The sequence below is a fragment of the Rattus norvegicus genome, chromosome 3, assembly GCF_036323735.1.
Source record: "Rattus norvegicus strain BN/NHsdMcwi chromosome 3, GRCr8, whole genome shotgun sequence".
In the NCBI taxonomy this organism is placed as follows: Eukaryota; Metazoa; Chordata; class Mammalia; order Rodentia; family Muridae; genus Rattus; species Rattus norvegicus.
In genome coordinates, this window is record NC_086021.1 from 147,342,399 (window position 1) to 147,357,242 (window position 14,844).

Below are 14,844 nucleotides of genomic sequence, written 5' to 3' on the forward strand. Positions count from 1 at the left end.
AATAGTCCTATATTAGCAATCGTGATGGTCCAGACCCAGCAGAAACCTAAGCCTGTCTTGGAGCTCAGTGAATGGGAAGACCCTTTGGAATCATTCCGAACTGAAATAAGAGCACTGGGCCTTGAGGCTTTTGCAATGATAGGGATTTTTATCAGAGACCCTAGTGGAGGAAAATTCCCTTCAGGCCCAGGAAATATTCACAAAGCTATAAAGCCCCAATGTGCCCAGGAAAGAGAGGAATGGGTAACTCATTCAGTCTTGAATATGTTATGGGCAGCACACAGTAGCCTGTACTTTAACTTTTGTCTCCAGTGTTACAATAATTGACCACAGAAAGAAGGTGTGGCGATAAATACCTCAGTAGTTTATAATTCTTTATAAAACATTTTAGTCTGTCCTGTGAAGCAGATTGAAGCAATATAGTCTCCTTCGTAAGCATGCTTTTTATATTTGTTACTTGTCTCATTTGAGCTCCTTTAGAAATTTAGAGATTCTAGAGTAGAGGACTATAATTATTAATAACTATATTCTTTGGATGTGACTCAGTCCTCCCAATCCTATCTTCAGTTTGAGCCTTTATTTAATGCCCTACACTTCTGTCAGTATCCTTGCCTTGTGTTAACAAACTTTATAAACCATATCTTGAAGACTATTTATCAAAGCTTATAATAAACTAATTCCCAATGGCCAATGGTTCATCCTAGTGAGAATGAGCATTATTGTATTGAAAACAACATCACTAGTGGTACAAAATACATAACACCATTAGAAGAAACCAGCTATGAGAAATAGCTTCAGAAAAGGATCATAAATTAACAAGGCAGACAATGTTTTTCTCAAAGACCATAAATGGATGCTTTTATTTCCCCTTTCCCTTTTTTATAACCAAATATAAGAACCCACTAACTCAATTTTCCTAAGATTTCTCACTTTTTTCCTCAAAAAAATATTACCATAAATTAGTATTTGTTAACTCTTATGTAGTTTTGATTTCTTACACAAATGCCTTCAAATTGATTCCAAAACATAATGGCTCTTTTATTTGCTTGAATAAGAATATCCTTTCCCATAGACTCAGATTTGGACACTTGGTCCAGAGTTCGTGGCATTGTTTCTGGAAGTTCACAAGTAGTGTAGTCCTACTGAAGGAAAGATGTCACTTGAGGACAGGCTTTGGGAGCCTAAAGCCTCACTCTACTTCCTGTTTGCTATCTCTGATCTGCTTTTTGTGGATTGCAGCTTCCTGTTTTTTGGGTGGTTCCTGCCACTTGCTGCCAGGCCACTCTGCTTTGATGGAAGTTTGTCCCTCTGGACCCATAAACCAAAATAAACGTTCTTTCGTACCTTTCCCAAATCCTGGTGTTTTATCACAGTACCAGAAAAGCAACTAATTCAGCTTTGATGAACTCTTTTTCTTTTACTAAGAAGGAAAAGAATACAAAATTCTAAAACACATTCCATGATTATAATACAGGCTCAGAACTCTTGATGAAATTTTCAGTAAACTCTAGAACAGAAAAGAACAACATAGACAGGCACAGACTCAATATTTTTTCTTTTGCTTTTTTTTTTCATTGCTTATTTTCTCCACTTTCCTCTTCATTTTTGAGTACTCTATGTGAGTTTCTCTTGCTGATCTCTGTTTGTCTTTTTAATTCAAAACAGGCTTTAGAATTGAAACATAAAGTCCTCTGCTAAATGATTATCATGATAAGATACTTAATAATCCAACTTGATAAAATCTAGGAACTATCAGCAGGTATATTTATTGAAGACTTCTAAAATACCAAGCACAAATTCTGCCACTGCACATTTCTCAAGTGCAAATGGTCATGATGTCCAAGAGCCCCTGTAAGATCTGACATTTAACAAGATTCCAGCTTGGTATAAAACTCTGAAGTTGAAACATTGTCTCCATGTACATCTAACTAGTGTTGATTCCTCATCAAGTATATCACAGACACCTCTGGCTGCACCCACCTGAAACATAGAAGATGCAACAAATGGCAACTATATAAAAATCTAGATGAATATTCACATTTGCAGTAGTTATAATTTGTCCTGTGTCATCCATGTTATGGATCCTGAGAAACTATCAAAATGGTCTCAAAGAAGATTTCTCCTAAACATTGTGAAGGACAGAATCCATTAATGTAACCAAGTGATATAACAGACAGATGGTTCAGGCACTGATCTTGCTATTTAAGCCTATACAGTCTACAGAGTTTTGAGGGGTACCCCTAATAAGTGATTATATTAAGTATAAGTTTTTGAGATAGTGATATTAGACTAGTGCTTTTGTAGCCTTAGTTATTCATTGAAATCAATGGGTTTTAATTAAAAAAAAATGCCTCGGTCTTACACAACAATCCCCTGATCTAACTACTTGAGGTAAAGCCTGGATAAAGGGGTACATACACGTGTGCTCAGTATACAAGCATAATCTGTAAGCTAAGCTCTGAGCTAGTACTTCAGAATGATGCTTCTCAAGTTTGTCACATATACAAATGAAGGGATGATATTCATCATCTAATGATGATTCCATAGGACCAAGATCCTTCATTTCTAAACATGATCAGAGGAGAAGCCAATGTCTGTTATTCCAGAAGCCCTGCCTTGGAAGTTCAGCCATCACCCATATTCAGGTGGTGGCAGTACTATTGCTGAGCCTGGGTTTTCATCTCCTTCCACATGTCAACCTAGGTGCCATCAGTTCCATGATCATATATACTTTATTGAAGAGGCAGGTTTTTGAAGTTTGTTCTCCATAACTAGCAACTGATGATAAGATTGAGGCAAATTTGAGCACACATCCTAGACAGTTGGTCTGTCCAAAGGGTTTTTCATTACCAGCTTTTTCCCTCCAGTACTACTGCTAGTAACTACTCCATCTCTCAAAGTCTCATTCACAAGATTTTAAGCTCTCTTTATTCCCTGTATTATTCACTTTTTGCTGCCTCTGTTCGGTTTAAATTCTGTGACCTGCGATATACACTCTTACTTGATATACATTCTTGCCTAAGGGGAGGGGGCTGCTTCCCCTTTAAACTGAGGATTACTAAGTTCCAGGTGGTTGAGCAGTGTCAATCAATCACATAGTACATTTAGCCACTGACTCTTGTCTACATTCTCTTCCCTTTCCAAGCCCCCAGTACCTCTTGACTCTCTTGATGTTCAATAATAATCTATTGCTTTCTACTTTATTGAAAAAATGACAGGGGTGAGACCGTGCATTTTTACTTCTTCCTTTACTCTCCCAGTTATGCATCTGAGCTTCTACTCCAGGCCAATGCCTTCCACACTTTTTCCCAGATCAGCAAATGGTGATTCTGACAGTCCAGGACTCTGTACAAAAGCCTCCAAGTCACCCTTGATGTTGCCCTTTCTCTTGTGCCCCAAGTCAAATCTTTCAGCAATTATTGGTTGTCCTGTGTTCAAAATATGTTTATCACCAGATAGTTATTCTTTACCACCCATCATGCTGCAGGTCTGTCGAAACTACTACTTTGTCTTACCCAATGAACTTGATGTCCATCCTCTAGCCCTATGAGCTCTTCTCAACAGACAGCCAATATGATTCTTTTAAAACCCAAGTCAAGCCACATCCCATCTTTGTCCAGAACTCTTTAATGTCTGTCCAAGTCACTAACTAAAATCATATCGAGAGGAAGCACTAAAAAAGGTGGTCCCCTCTTTTGTCTCTAATTTGTCACCTCTACCACTCTCCCCTGGTTCGCTCTACTTCAAACGCCACGATCTCCTGGATCTTTCTCAAACTCCTCTTGCTCCCCCCATCTAATGCACGGGTTTTAATTTCCATTTCATTCTTCTTGGAATGGTCTTCCCATAGGTATTTACACAGCTCACTCCTGCTTCAACTCTCCTTGTAAAACAAATAGCCAGTCATCAAGATGGCACATCAGGTAAAGGTCCCCAATACCCACTGATCAATATAGTACCATACAGTTATTAATATAGCTCTGCAGTGTAACTTAAAATCATAAACACTAAAACCTCCAGCAATTCTTTCATCGTTCAGAATTGTTTTGGTTATTCTGGAATTTTTGCATTTCCATATGAAATTTAAGATATTTTTCTAGTTATACAAGAAGTGCATTGGAATTTTGACAGGGAATTGTGTTCAATATGTAAATTGCTTTTGGTAACATCCCCATTTTCACAACAATAATCCTAATTCATAGGCGTGGGAGAGCTTTCCCTCTTCTCATATTTTCTCTAATTACCTTCCATGTTCTAAAGTTTCTATTATTCTAGTCTTTCAATTACTTAATTGGATTTATTCCAAGATTTCTTCTAGGTTAATATTGATAGGATTATTTCCTGATTTGATCACAGTGTATATGAGATCTCCTGATTTTTTTTTATTAATCATATATTCTGTTTCTTTTCTGAATGCATTTGGCAGTTATAGAAATTATCTAGTAGAGTCTTTAGGGACTTTTATGTATATAATCATTGGCTAACAAGTATGGTTTTGTATCTTTCCTATTATATCCACTTTATCTCTTTTCTTTTGTAGTGAGAACATTTCAGATCTTTTGTTTTATCAAACTCAAAATACAGAGTGCATTCTTATAAATATGACCACCCATCCTGTCCATTTATTCTCTAGCACTTACTCATCCTGCAAAACCCAAATTCTGGACTAGTCAGAATTTCTAATTTTTGCAGTAATGCTTTCTGACATTCTGTTACTTTTTCTGTTGAGGCTTTACCTTTGACACTTGGGAAGTATTAGTTTAACTAACCATATCAGCTTAGAGAAAATATAAAAATTTCCATAATGCAAAAAGGATCAATACTATTTAGTGTCTATTGTTTTAGGTGGAATCCACTCATTTATGCATATCATCCCCTAATCACTGGGTCCTTATTGTCTCTATTACACCAAGCTTTTTGTGTCAGAAATATAAGAAAAAATTAGTGAGCCGAGCAACAAATCAAATCTACAGATAGATAGCAATAAGTCAAATAACAATAGTTCTTTTTCTCTGAAACACTATGAACACTCTCTGAAATATTATGACGTCAAAGAAGAAACAAACTGTATCTTTTTTCCTGTGAGAGCATGCAAAGATGTTAAAAACTCATCTAATAAACTCATAGACTTTTTAATAACAAAACCTATATTATAGCTATTAGAGAAATTGAGTGACTTGAAATTGTCATATGTAACCAGTGGAGTAGCAAATAGGAAATTCTTTGCATGAGTGTTTATGATCATTCTTCCTCCTAAGAAATCATGAAACTATCAATGAGTACCATAGAGAGAAATAACAGAAAGTAGTGTGACTGGAGTATAGCCACTTGCCATCAAATGTTGCATGTTCTCTTTATTTCTCTCTCAAGTCAACCAACTCAAGGAGCTGGTTGCCAACCAGTATCACAAAGAGATCTTCCTCAATGGCTTTCTCATATCCTTCTCAAGAAACCATCTCCATGCCATAAAGAAGAGCAAAAATAACAACCACAAGAGTGAGAAAACTCATTCCCAATTACTCAGCACATCCTCCTTGACTGTAGAACAGAGTTTAATCTCAGACAGTTGTATAAGTCTCCTTCACTCTATGCCTAGTCAGCACAGTATATCCACACTGTGGGAGAAGTTAGAGGGTAAGATGAGAAAGGTGGCCAGAGGCCACATGAATCACAAACTGACTTTGACTTTGAAGAAAGTGGGTTCTGAACAAAGGACAACCTGATATACCAGTTGGTTAATTCTTACTCATTCATCTCAAATACTTTCTGTATTTCTAGCAAACAAGTCTACTTACAGATTAGAGCCTCCAGATTTATTCTTGCCCATCATAACCTCATCTCATCTGCCTTAAGACTACCTCCAAGGTTCTGTTTCCATAAAGTCTTCCCAATTCTTCCAACAAGTTATGCTTCTCTGTCCTGCTCTAATTCTGTGACTACCCAAAGCACTTGGCTCAGGCCATAGTTATGGCTTTTGTACTTTCTGCCTACCATCAACTATTATGAGCCAAATGATAAAATCACAGATGCTCTGTGTGGTGGTTTGAATATGCTTGGCCCATGGAGTAGCACTATTAGGAAGTATAAGCTTTGTTGGAAGAAATGTGTCACTTTGAGTGTGGGCTTTGAGACCCTTCTCCTAGCTGCCTAGAAGCCAGTCTTCTCCTGTTTGCCTTCAGAACAAGAACTCTCAGATCTTCCAGCACCAAGCCTGCCTAAACTCTACCATGCTTCCCACCATGATGATAATGGACTGAACTGCTGAACCCATAAGCCAGCCCCAATTAAATGTTATCCATTGTAAGAGTTCCAAGAAGGATGACAAAAGCACAGATCCACCAGGAATGAAAGTATGGGTCACACCTCCAGGAAAAGAGCCAAGACCTGCTGAGGTGCTTGCAAAGGGTAGAGGAAATACAGAATGGATAGTAGAGGAAGTTTGTTATAAATACCATCTAAGACCACATGGCCAGATGCAGAAATGAGAGTTGTAAATGATGTGAGTGCTTCTGTTTTATTTTGTTACTAAAAGATAATTTCTAGGGGACAATGACCTATTCTAAATTTACAATGCATGTGCGATTATATGAGGCATAGTTTATATCACATTAGTCATATTCATGACCTGGTTCCTGTTTTCATTTGGACTTGAGATAGGATTTGTGTCAAGTTGTCAAGAGGTAGATTGTGACAGCTATTCCCAGTTGCCAACTTGACTGTATCTGGAATGAACTACAATTTAGAAGTGAAGGGCACACCTGTGACCTGGATCTTGAAGCTGGAAGACACAGACTTTGAATCCAGAACTTGAATCATAGTGGCCATAGTAAGCTTAGGCCCAGGCAAGGTGATTCATGCCTTTAATCCCAGGAGACAGAGGCAAGCAGATCTGTGAGTTCAAGGCTAGCCTGGTATAGAGCAAGTTCCAAGAACAGCTTAGGTCCAGGTGTGGTGGTACACACCATTATTCTGGGTCATGCCTTCTGCTGGAGGCCTACACAAGGACAATGGAAGAAGGAAGACTTCCTTCTTCTCTGCCTATTTGCACTTACTTGCCAGCATTTCTGTTGGAACCTACCTCTTCAGGATTCCAGCTTATACAGAAGACTGGCTGAAACACCTAGCCTCATGGGACTGAACAACTACTAGATTCTTGGACTTTCCATTCATAAATGTCCATTTTTGGGCTAGTTAGAATGCAGACTATAAGTCATTCCAATAATTTCCTTTAATATATAAAGATATTCCATAAGTTCTGTGACTCTAGATATTAAGATTCTCTGCTTTGAACCTCAGGTCATCTGCAGATCTTACATTCATGGGTGACATTTTGTACAAGGACATAAGCTGGTATCTCTGCTACAAGAGAGATCTGGTCCCTCCACAACCTTGTCATTTCAGTTCCTGGACCTCAGCACATCACAGCTAGCTACCTGCCAACAACAGTTTTGCCAACGGTCTTCAAATTGTTTCCTCAAATCAATATCAAGTTTCTCATGATTAGTGAGAACTCCTGCCATAGTTCACATTCACCCATACTTCTGAAAATATAGCACATGAATCTATTTAGACTAATAATACCAATAATTCAACTACTTTTCCAACTTAACTGCTTGAGCATCCCAACCCTATAGCTGAAATAACCACTTCTTAAAGCAAACAAACAAGCAAGCTTCCTTGTCTCTGCCACCTTCTCTTTAATTCAACTAGCATCTTTGTTTATCTTTTTTTACTTCCCAGCACTGAGGACTGAATTTAGGACCTTATATATAAAGTTTATCACAGGGATACCTTGCCAGCCATTTGATTCTACTTTTCTTTCTCTCTCTCTCTCTCTCTCTCTCTCTCTCTCTCTCTCTCTCTCTCTCTCTCTCTCATTAAATTGCTAAGGCTAGTCTTAAATTTACTCTGTGGCATAGGCCAGCTTTGATTGTGTAATCTTCCTAACTCAGCCACCTAAATACCTATGATTACAGACATGTGCCACAGAGGCCACATTTTTCTTTCATGTTAAGAGACAGGTTCTTCAGGCATGGAGGCCCCACAGTTTTATGAGCTCCATTTGTTCCCCCATCCATCTGTCCTTGCTCAACAAAAGCCCTCTTCATTGATTAACTAGGTTCTTCCTCTTCTCTCAGATATCAATTGCAAATAAGATCTTTTTAAAAATGAAAATAAAAAAGGCTAAAACTAACCTTCTACCTCCACTTCTGTCATAACAGGATTTTGTGCCGCTGTATCAGGACTTTGAGAACTTTTATACAAGAAACCTTTACATGAGAATCAGAGACAGCTGGAGTCACACCGTCTGCAGTGTCCCAGTACCTAACTTTGACATAATGGAAAAAGTGACAGATGACTATAACTGGACATTCAGGTGAAGCATCCGGCTGCAAGGGTTTAATGGGTAGAGTTTCAGTGAAACTCCAGCATGGATACAAGGTTACGGATCTGAAAAACCCAAGGTGTGAATGAGGTTGATCTTGCACTACTTATGAGCCCTTTGCAGTTTCTCATGATATGGTGAAAGAAAGGAACTTAAGCTGACAAAGTGGTTCCTTCACAGTCTATAATAATTAAGGTTAGACACAAATAGAGCCAACCTTGAAAAGTCTTTGTCAACTTTCTTGTCAAATTGTACCTTCCTGATTTCTCAATGATAGACTCAGTGACTGCTGTGGTCTTTTTTTTTTCTTTAGAAGGATTTGTAGCACTTTCAACCAGAACTTGAATGTCATAAAATCAATCACTGCCTAGTAATATGCAGAGACCAGGAACTTTCACTAATGCTGTGTCTCACTACCAGGTTATATTTGCCTAATAAAAAAGAACACATTATCCCATAGACAATACAGGTTAAAACGGAAAGGACAATGTGAGGCTTGTACCAAACTGAAGTCTTTGAGACAGTAGAATATTAAGTGAGATAGACCCATGTGTTCACTTCCTCATTTCCCTACAGGCATACTGGAAAAGTTATCAAAAATGTTATCAACATGGCCTCCTACAACTACCTTGGCCTTGCATCAAAATACAATGAGTCAATGGAGAAAGTTAAAGACACTATAGAAAAGTATGGCGTAGGTGTGGCCAGCACCAGAAATGAAATGGGTAAGTAAATTGATTAGTTTGGAATTTTGTCCTTTTGATTCTCAGATTCATGGTACTACATATCAAATCAGGATTGTGTCAAGGCTGTGTGGCTCAAATAAATGTGATAAAATTGAATATGAAAAAGAGGAGGAGGAGGAGGGGGCAAGAGGGGAAAAGGAAAGAAGAGGAGGAGGAGGAGAAAAAAGTAAAAGAAGAAAAACCGCTAGTGCTAGCCAGTATCCCAGTCATTACCAACTTAATTTCTCTATTTTCTTTGATCAATGGTGTGTTGTCTTCATCAATAGGATCTTACCATCAAATTCTGGTGAGCAATCAAGAACACTGACAATGGTTTCCTTTGTCTTGGGGTCTCTGGGACACCTATGACCAATAACTCATGGGGAGGTGGCCAAAACATCTGGCATTTGGGATTCTTTTTAATTGATATCCTATAGCTTCTGGGATGAACACAATTCTCTAAGTGGAATAACACCAACTAAACTTGTTCGTGTTTGTGTGTGTGTGTGTGTGTGTGTGTGTGTGTATGTGTGTGTGATGCTTATAAAATAGTAGCTAAACAATGAATATCCTAGTAAGAGCACCAGTGGAAGGGGAAGCCCTGGGTCCTGCTAAGACTGAACCCCCAGTGAAGTAGATTGTTGGGGGGGAGGGCGACAAGGGGGGGGAGGATGGGGAGGGGAACACCCATAAAGAAGGGGAGGGGGGAGGGGGATGTTTGCCCGGAAACCGGGAAAGGGAATAACACTCGAAATGTATATAAGAAATACTCAAGTTAATAAAAAAAAATAGTAGCTAAAACTCCAGAGCCAATCATAACTGCTCATATTTTTTAGTTAAGGATATCTTTCTAATTTCCATTTGGCCTTTGAACTAGGAGGGTAAATGAGGTAGCACTAGGTCCCTGGGAAGCAGCAGTTCTACCCCACTTAGACAGGAGACATCCATAATGTTTCGTTGGATGTTTAAGCAAACACCAGAGGAATAAACTGAGCTATAAAAATCACAGAGTTAGTGACTTCTTGGGATGTTACTTCAAGAGCTAGTGATACCAGTACTAGTGCTAGGAATAATCAAATCAGAAGACAGTCTCAAAGATAATAATGCTTCAACTCAGTGAAAGAGAACATCTTTTATCATAGTAGACAGAAGCCAAATTAAAAGGGCAGCTGGACACAGACAATGATTTGCCACCAGAAAAGGCCACATACAGACATAATCCTATTTGTACATGTCAGCAAACCCAGAGATATTAAGCAGGAGTAAGTTTTCATTCTTATACTATCTGTTCATAACCTGAATCTCTCTCATTCATTTTCCTGAGCCAAATTCTAAGACATGGATGTTAATATGTGTCGTGCAAATAATGAAAGACCCAAAGATAAGCTACCTATGCTAATCATAAAAAACCAGGATGAAATATGAAGACCATAGGTGATGGAATAAATAAACAAAAAGAGTTTACTTGAAAGCATCCTGAAACATAAAAGTAATATTGACATGAAAAAATATGAAAATCATTATTCCGGAAGCCATTCATCTGAAATAATTTCAAGTAACTGTTAGAAAGCATGCTTCAGGGGTTGGGGATTTAGCTCAGTGGTAGAGCGCTTGCCTAGCAAGCGCAAGGCCCTGGTTTCGGTCCCCAGCTCCGGAAAAAGAAAAAGAAAAAAAAAGAAAAAAAAAGAAAACATGCTTCATAGTCTTAAGAAAATGTCAAATGTTGCAAATTGAACAGCAACAGGTTTGCCTCCTAAAAAGAATTCCTCATAGTCTGAGAACTACCAGAAACTAGATAGCATGGCTGACTTTCCCAACGTCCAGTAGTCTTTTACTTTGTTTAGCATAAACACATATGACTGGCAGATAATATCTGTAAGTGGAAAATGGCAAGTAGCTAAGAAACACCCCCCCAAAAAATCAATGAAGTGAGTTAGTTGAAATCTTTGAACATATTCTGACACATGCTCTTGCCCATGTCTTCAAACCCAGGAAAGGTTAATTTTGGAGAAACCACAGAGAAACATTTCTTTTGTTTCTCTTCCTTTCTCACATTTAGTTCTACCAAAATGTATGGGGGTTTTTCATCCTTCTTCCTCTGCACACAGCAAGGTTATGACTAGATGACAGAAGAAGTACATCATTTGCACATAATCCCAATGCCGTATGTGATGCTGTAGTATCACCTGGCACTCTTAATCAAATCACAAGTTCAAATCTCAGAAAATACATGGAATTTTACAAAAGCAATACTTAGTGTCAATAAGAGCTCATGTCAACTTGGTGAATTGTCAGCACTTGGAGGTGGGAGGGGAGCCAGCCTGGACTACAAAGTTAGTTCTAGGACAGCCAAGGCCACACAGAGAAACCCTGTCTCAAAAGAAAAAAGAGGAGGAGGAGGAGGAGGAGGAGGAAGAGGAAGAGGAAGAGGAAGAGGAAGAGGAGGAAGGGGAGGAAGAGGAGGAAGAGGAAGAAGAGGAGGAAGAGGAAGGAAGGAAGGAAGGAAGGAAGGAAGGAAGGAAGGGGAAGGGAAGGGAAGAGAAGGAAGGGAATGGAAGGGAAGGGAGGGGAAGGAAGGGAATGGAAGGGAAGAGAAGGAAGGGAATGGAAGGGAAGGGAAGGGAGGGGAAGGAAGGGAATGGAAGGGAAGAGAAGGGAAGGGAGGGGAAGGGAGGGGAGGGGAGAGGAGGGGAGGGAAAGGTAAGGAAAGGAAAAAGAAATCCTGCTTACTTTAAACACATGTCCATTTGGGCACATTCCTTCAACTATAATTATAGTTTTGGGGTGCAGCCATTGATACTTTTATTTTTCAAATCATCAAAATGAAAAGATCACATTGACTTAGGACCCAATAAAAACACAAAAGGATGTGCTTAGGACACATTTCCATCTGAGTTCCAGCAGCAATGCTTGTGTTATTAGTGATATGCTACTTTTCTGAAATCTCTTTCTGTTCAGTTTAAGAACTCTGCCCTTTACCACTAGTATGTAATTCCTCTGTCCTTCCGCTGCAGCATAACTTCACGACTAGTCCTGTACTCTCACTCACTTCAATGACCAAGTCATCTCTTTCTGGTTTTTGTCACGTGATTTGAAGCTAAATAGGAAATATATAGTTTCACTAATTCAAACTTCTGAAGAAAAGGCCAGCTTGGAGCTGCAAATCAGTAAAAATCAGAAGACACTTTAAATAAATATTGACTTAAGATGTTCAAGTTTCTTTGGAATGAGTAGTTTTAAGAAATTGCTATAAGGTAGAGATCCTTTTTGTTAAGTGACTCCTGGATAAGTATGCTAGGGAGATAGCTCAGGGGTAGAGCACTTTCCTAGCATGCACAAGGCAAACTACTACAAGAGATTTTTAAATGAAAATAATTTTATGCAAATCAATGCCACAAAGATGTTTATAACAATTAATTTCATTATAGAAGTTACAAAGATTCTCCATTCCAGTTATTTTACTTATATAGCAAACCCCTTTTTCAAAAATGGTGTCAGACCAAATTATTGTAAGTTCTGATTAATGAAATGGCCTTGGCTTCTGCTCAAGTCTCTTTATTTTTCTCTAAGGGTCCTTGTAAGGAATAGGGTACTCTCAGAGGAATTGTTTCAGAGTAGAAACCTGAAAATATGTCTTGGTTTCTGAAAGCCTTTTGTCAATTTCCTGAGACCTAATAGAGTTCTGGCAATGCAATTGCCCTTCCCCTGACAACATTAGGTATTATACACAAGCCAGATTTCAAAAGGCACAGATATCTCCAAAAGTATTAAAACTAACCCTGTAGGTTAGCAAAGCAAGTATTATATGTCAATGTGACGTGCCAATAATTTTACCTCAGTACATACATGCCTAAAAAGGCACACCTGGAGTGACATAAGTAGAGATTCTCAGAAGTTGATAATTTGCAGATAAACTTCTACCTTCTGACTCAAGAAGGTAAAAAACACAGTCCAGGCACAATTTTTAATGACTTGCCATTACTAGGGTCCATATGCTGAGATCTCAAACCTAAGACTAATTCTCCTGGATATCACTAAAGAGTACATTGCATTATACCAAAGTGCTCATAGGTAAAACCAAAGGCCTACTCATTCAAGATTCAGTAAGTAATTGAGGAACTCTTTGCTCTGTACTTTTGCAAGATAAGACTGAGGTTTCCAGTTTTACTAATTTGACAAAAAGAATAAGGATAAAAAATTGTGATACAGAAGAGTACATGAAATTATAATTCTGGTATACATAAAGTATTACCCAATACTACCTCCCTTTAACTCCTTCTGGTGCCCTCAACTCACCTCCTCTCCCTGCTAGATTTGTGTACTTGACTCACGACAACCTTCATTAGGAATACAAATGCTAACAAATATTAGCAAGGATGTACTTAAGGTGAAACATTTATACACTGCTGGCCAGAGTGTAAACTAGTGTGGCCATTTTAGATATCAGTCTGGAGGTTTCTTGGAAAACTGGAACTCAAAGTCTAGTTTGCCACTCCTGGGCATATACCAAAGGATATTGTATCTTACTACAAAGACACTTGGAGATCCATAATTCGCTGTTGCTATATTTACAATGGTGCAATCAATTTATGTCCACTAACTGACAAATAGATGATAAGATGTAGAATGTGTAGATAACAGAATTTTACTTGGATGTAAAGAAAAATGAAATCATAAAATGTTCAGGTAAGTGGATGGAACTGGAAAAGAAATTATACTCAGTGCAGTAACCTGGTCTCAAAAAGATAAGCATTTCATGTTATCTCTCCTGTGGAATCCAGATTTAAATCTCACACACACACATACACACACACACACACACACACACACACACACAGAGAGAGAGAGAGAGAGAGAGAGAGAGAGAGAGAGACATGCTCACATACAAAGGTGTTACTATGTGAGCCAGTGAGCAAGTTAATTTGCTTGATATTTTCACTGAAAATAGAGAGAATTCCAGAGGCAGAAAGATTCAAACATGGAAAGGAATGGAAGTGAGAAAACAAGGGAGTGAGGAAGACAACAGAAATGAAAAAGCTGAACAGAGATTTACATCATTTACATCATCACTGTAGAACACAGGTGACACAGAAGAACAGAGGAAAATACTCTAAAGTTAAAGGTTTAAGTGCATGAGAGTTGGGAGACAGCAGAGAAAAAGGGCTAGGGCATGAACTAACCAAAACTATGCAGAAGCTTAATAGAAACCCATGACTTGATGAGATTATTTTCAAACATAATATGTTTTAAAGGGAATTTGAATAGATCTATCCTCCATGGGTAGACTATGCTACTCCCACAAGACTTGAATTCTTAAGTTAAAAATCTCTATTCCAGGCAGGGGGATCTCCCTGGGAGTTATTAGTCAGAAAGTCCTCAAAGGGACTCCCAACAACACAGGATGCTGTTATTGTTTTTAGTTGCCCATGAAAACTAAATGGTAAGACCATATTGCTGAAGACACCACTTAGTTTGGGACTCAGGGCATTGAGAAATCAACATTGATTGTCAAGAAAATTCTCTCCCTGCTTGCTAGATTTCATAGAGCTTGGTGAGTCTCAGCATATTTCTGGGAGAGAAAGACAACAGTGCTCTCACCAAGTCGTAGGCCCTGAATACTACAGTCTTGTTTTTAATTTTGTCAGTACTGAGGACTAAATTCAGTATGCAACATAAGTATTTTACCAACTGAAATATATCCATAACCCCCGAATCAGAATCTATTGCTTAAAT

General features: G+C 38.4%; 1 protein-coding gene and 1 long non-coding RNA gene across 2 annotated transcripts in view; one reads left to right on the forward strand and one right to left on the reverse strand.

The window, feature by feature from the left end:
- Positions 1 to 14,844, reverse strand: part of LOC120101715 (uncharacterized) — a 120,750-nt gene that overhangs the window by 71,659 nt on the left and 34,247 nt on the right. The window lies entirely within an intron of this gene.
- Sptlc3 (serine palmitoyltransferase, long chain base subunit 3) overlaps positions 1 to 14,844 on the forward strand; it is a 130,127-nt gene that overhangs the window by 40,829 nt on the left and 74,454 nt on the right. The window contains exons 3-4 of the mRNA NM_001106517.1: positions 8,223 to 8,377; positions 8,963 to 9,111. Of these exons, the coding sequence (NP_001099987.1) occupies positions 8,223 to 8,377; positions 8,963 to 9,111 (304 nt within the window). The remainder of the gene's footprint in view (positions 1 to 8,222; positions 8,378 to 8,962; positions 9,112 to 14,844) is intronic.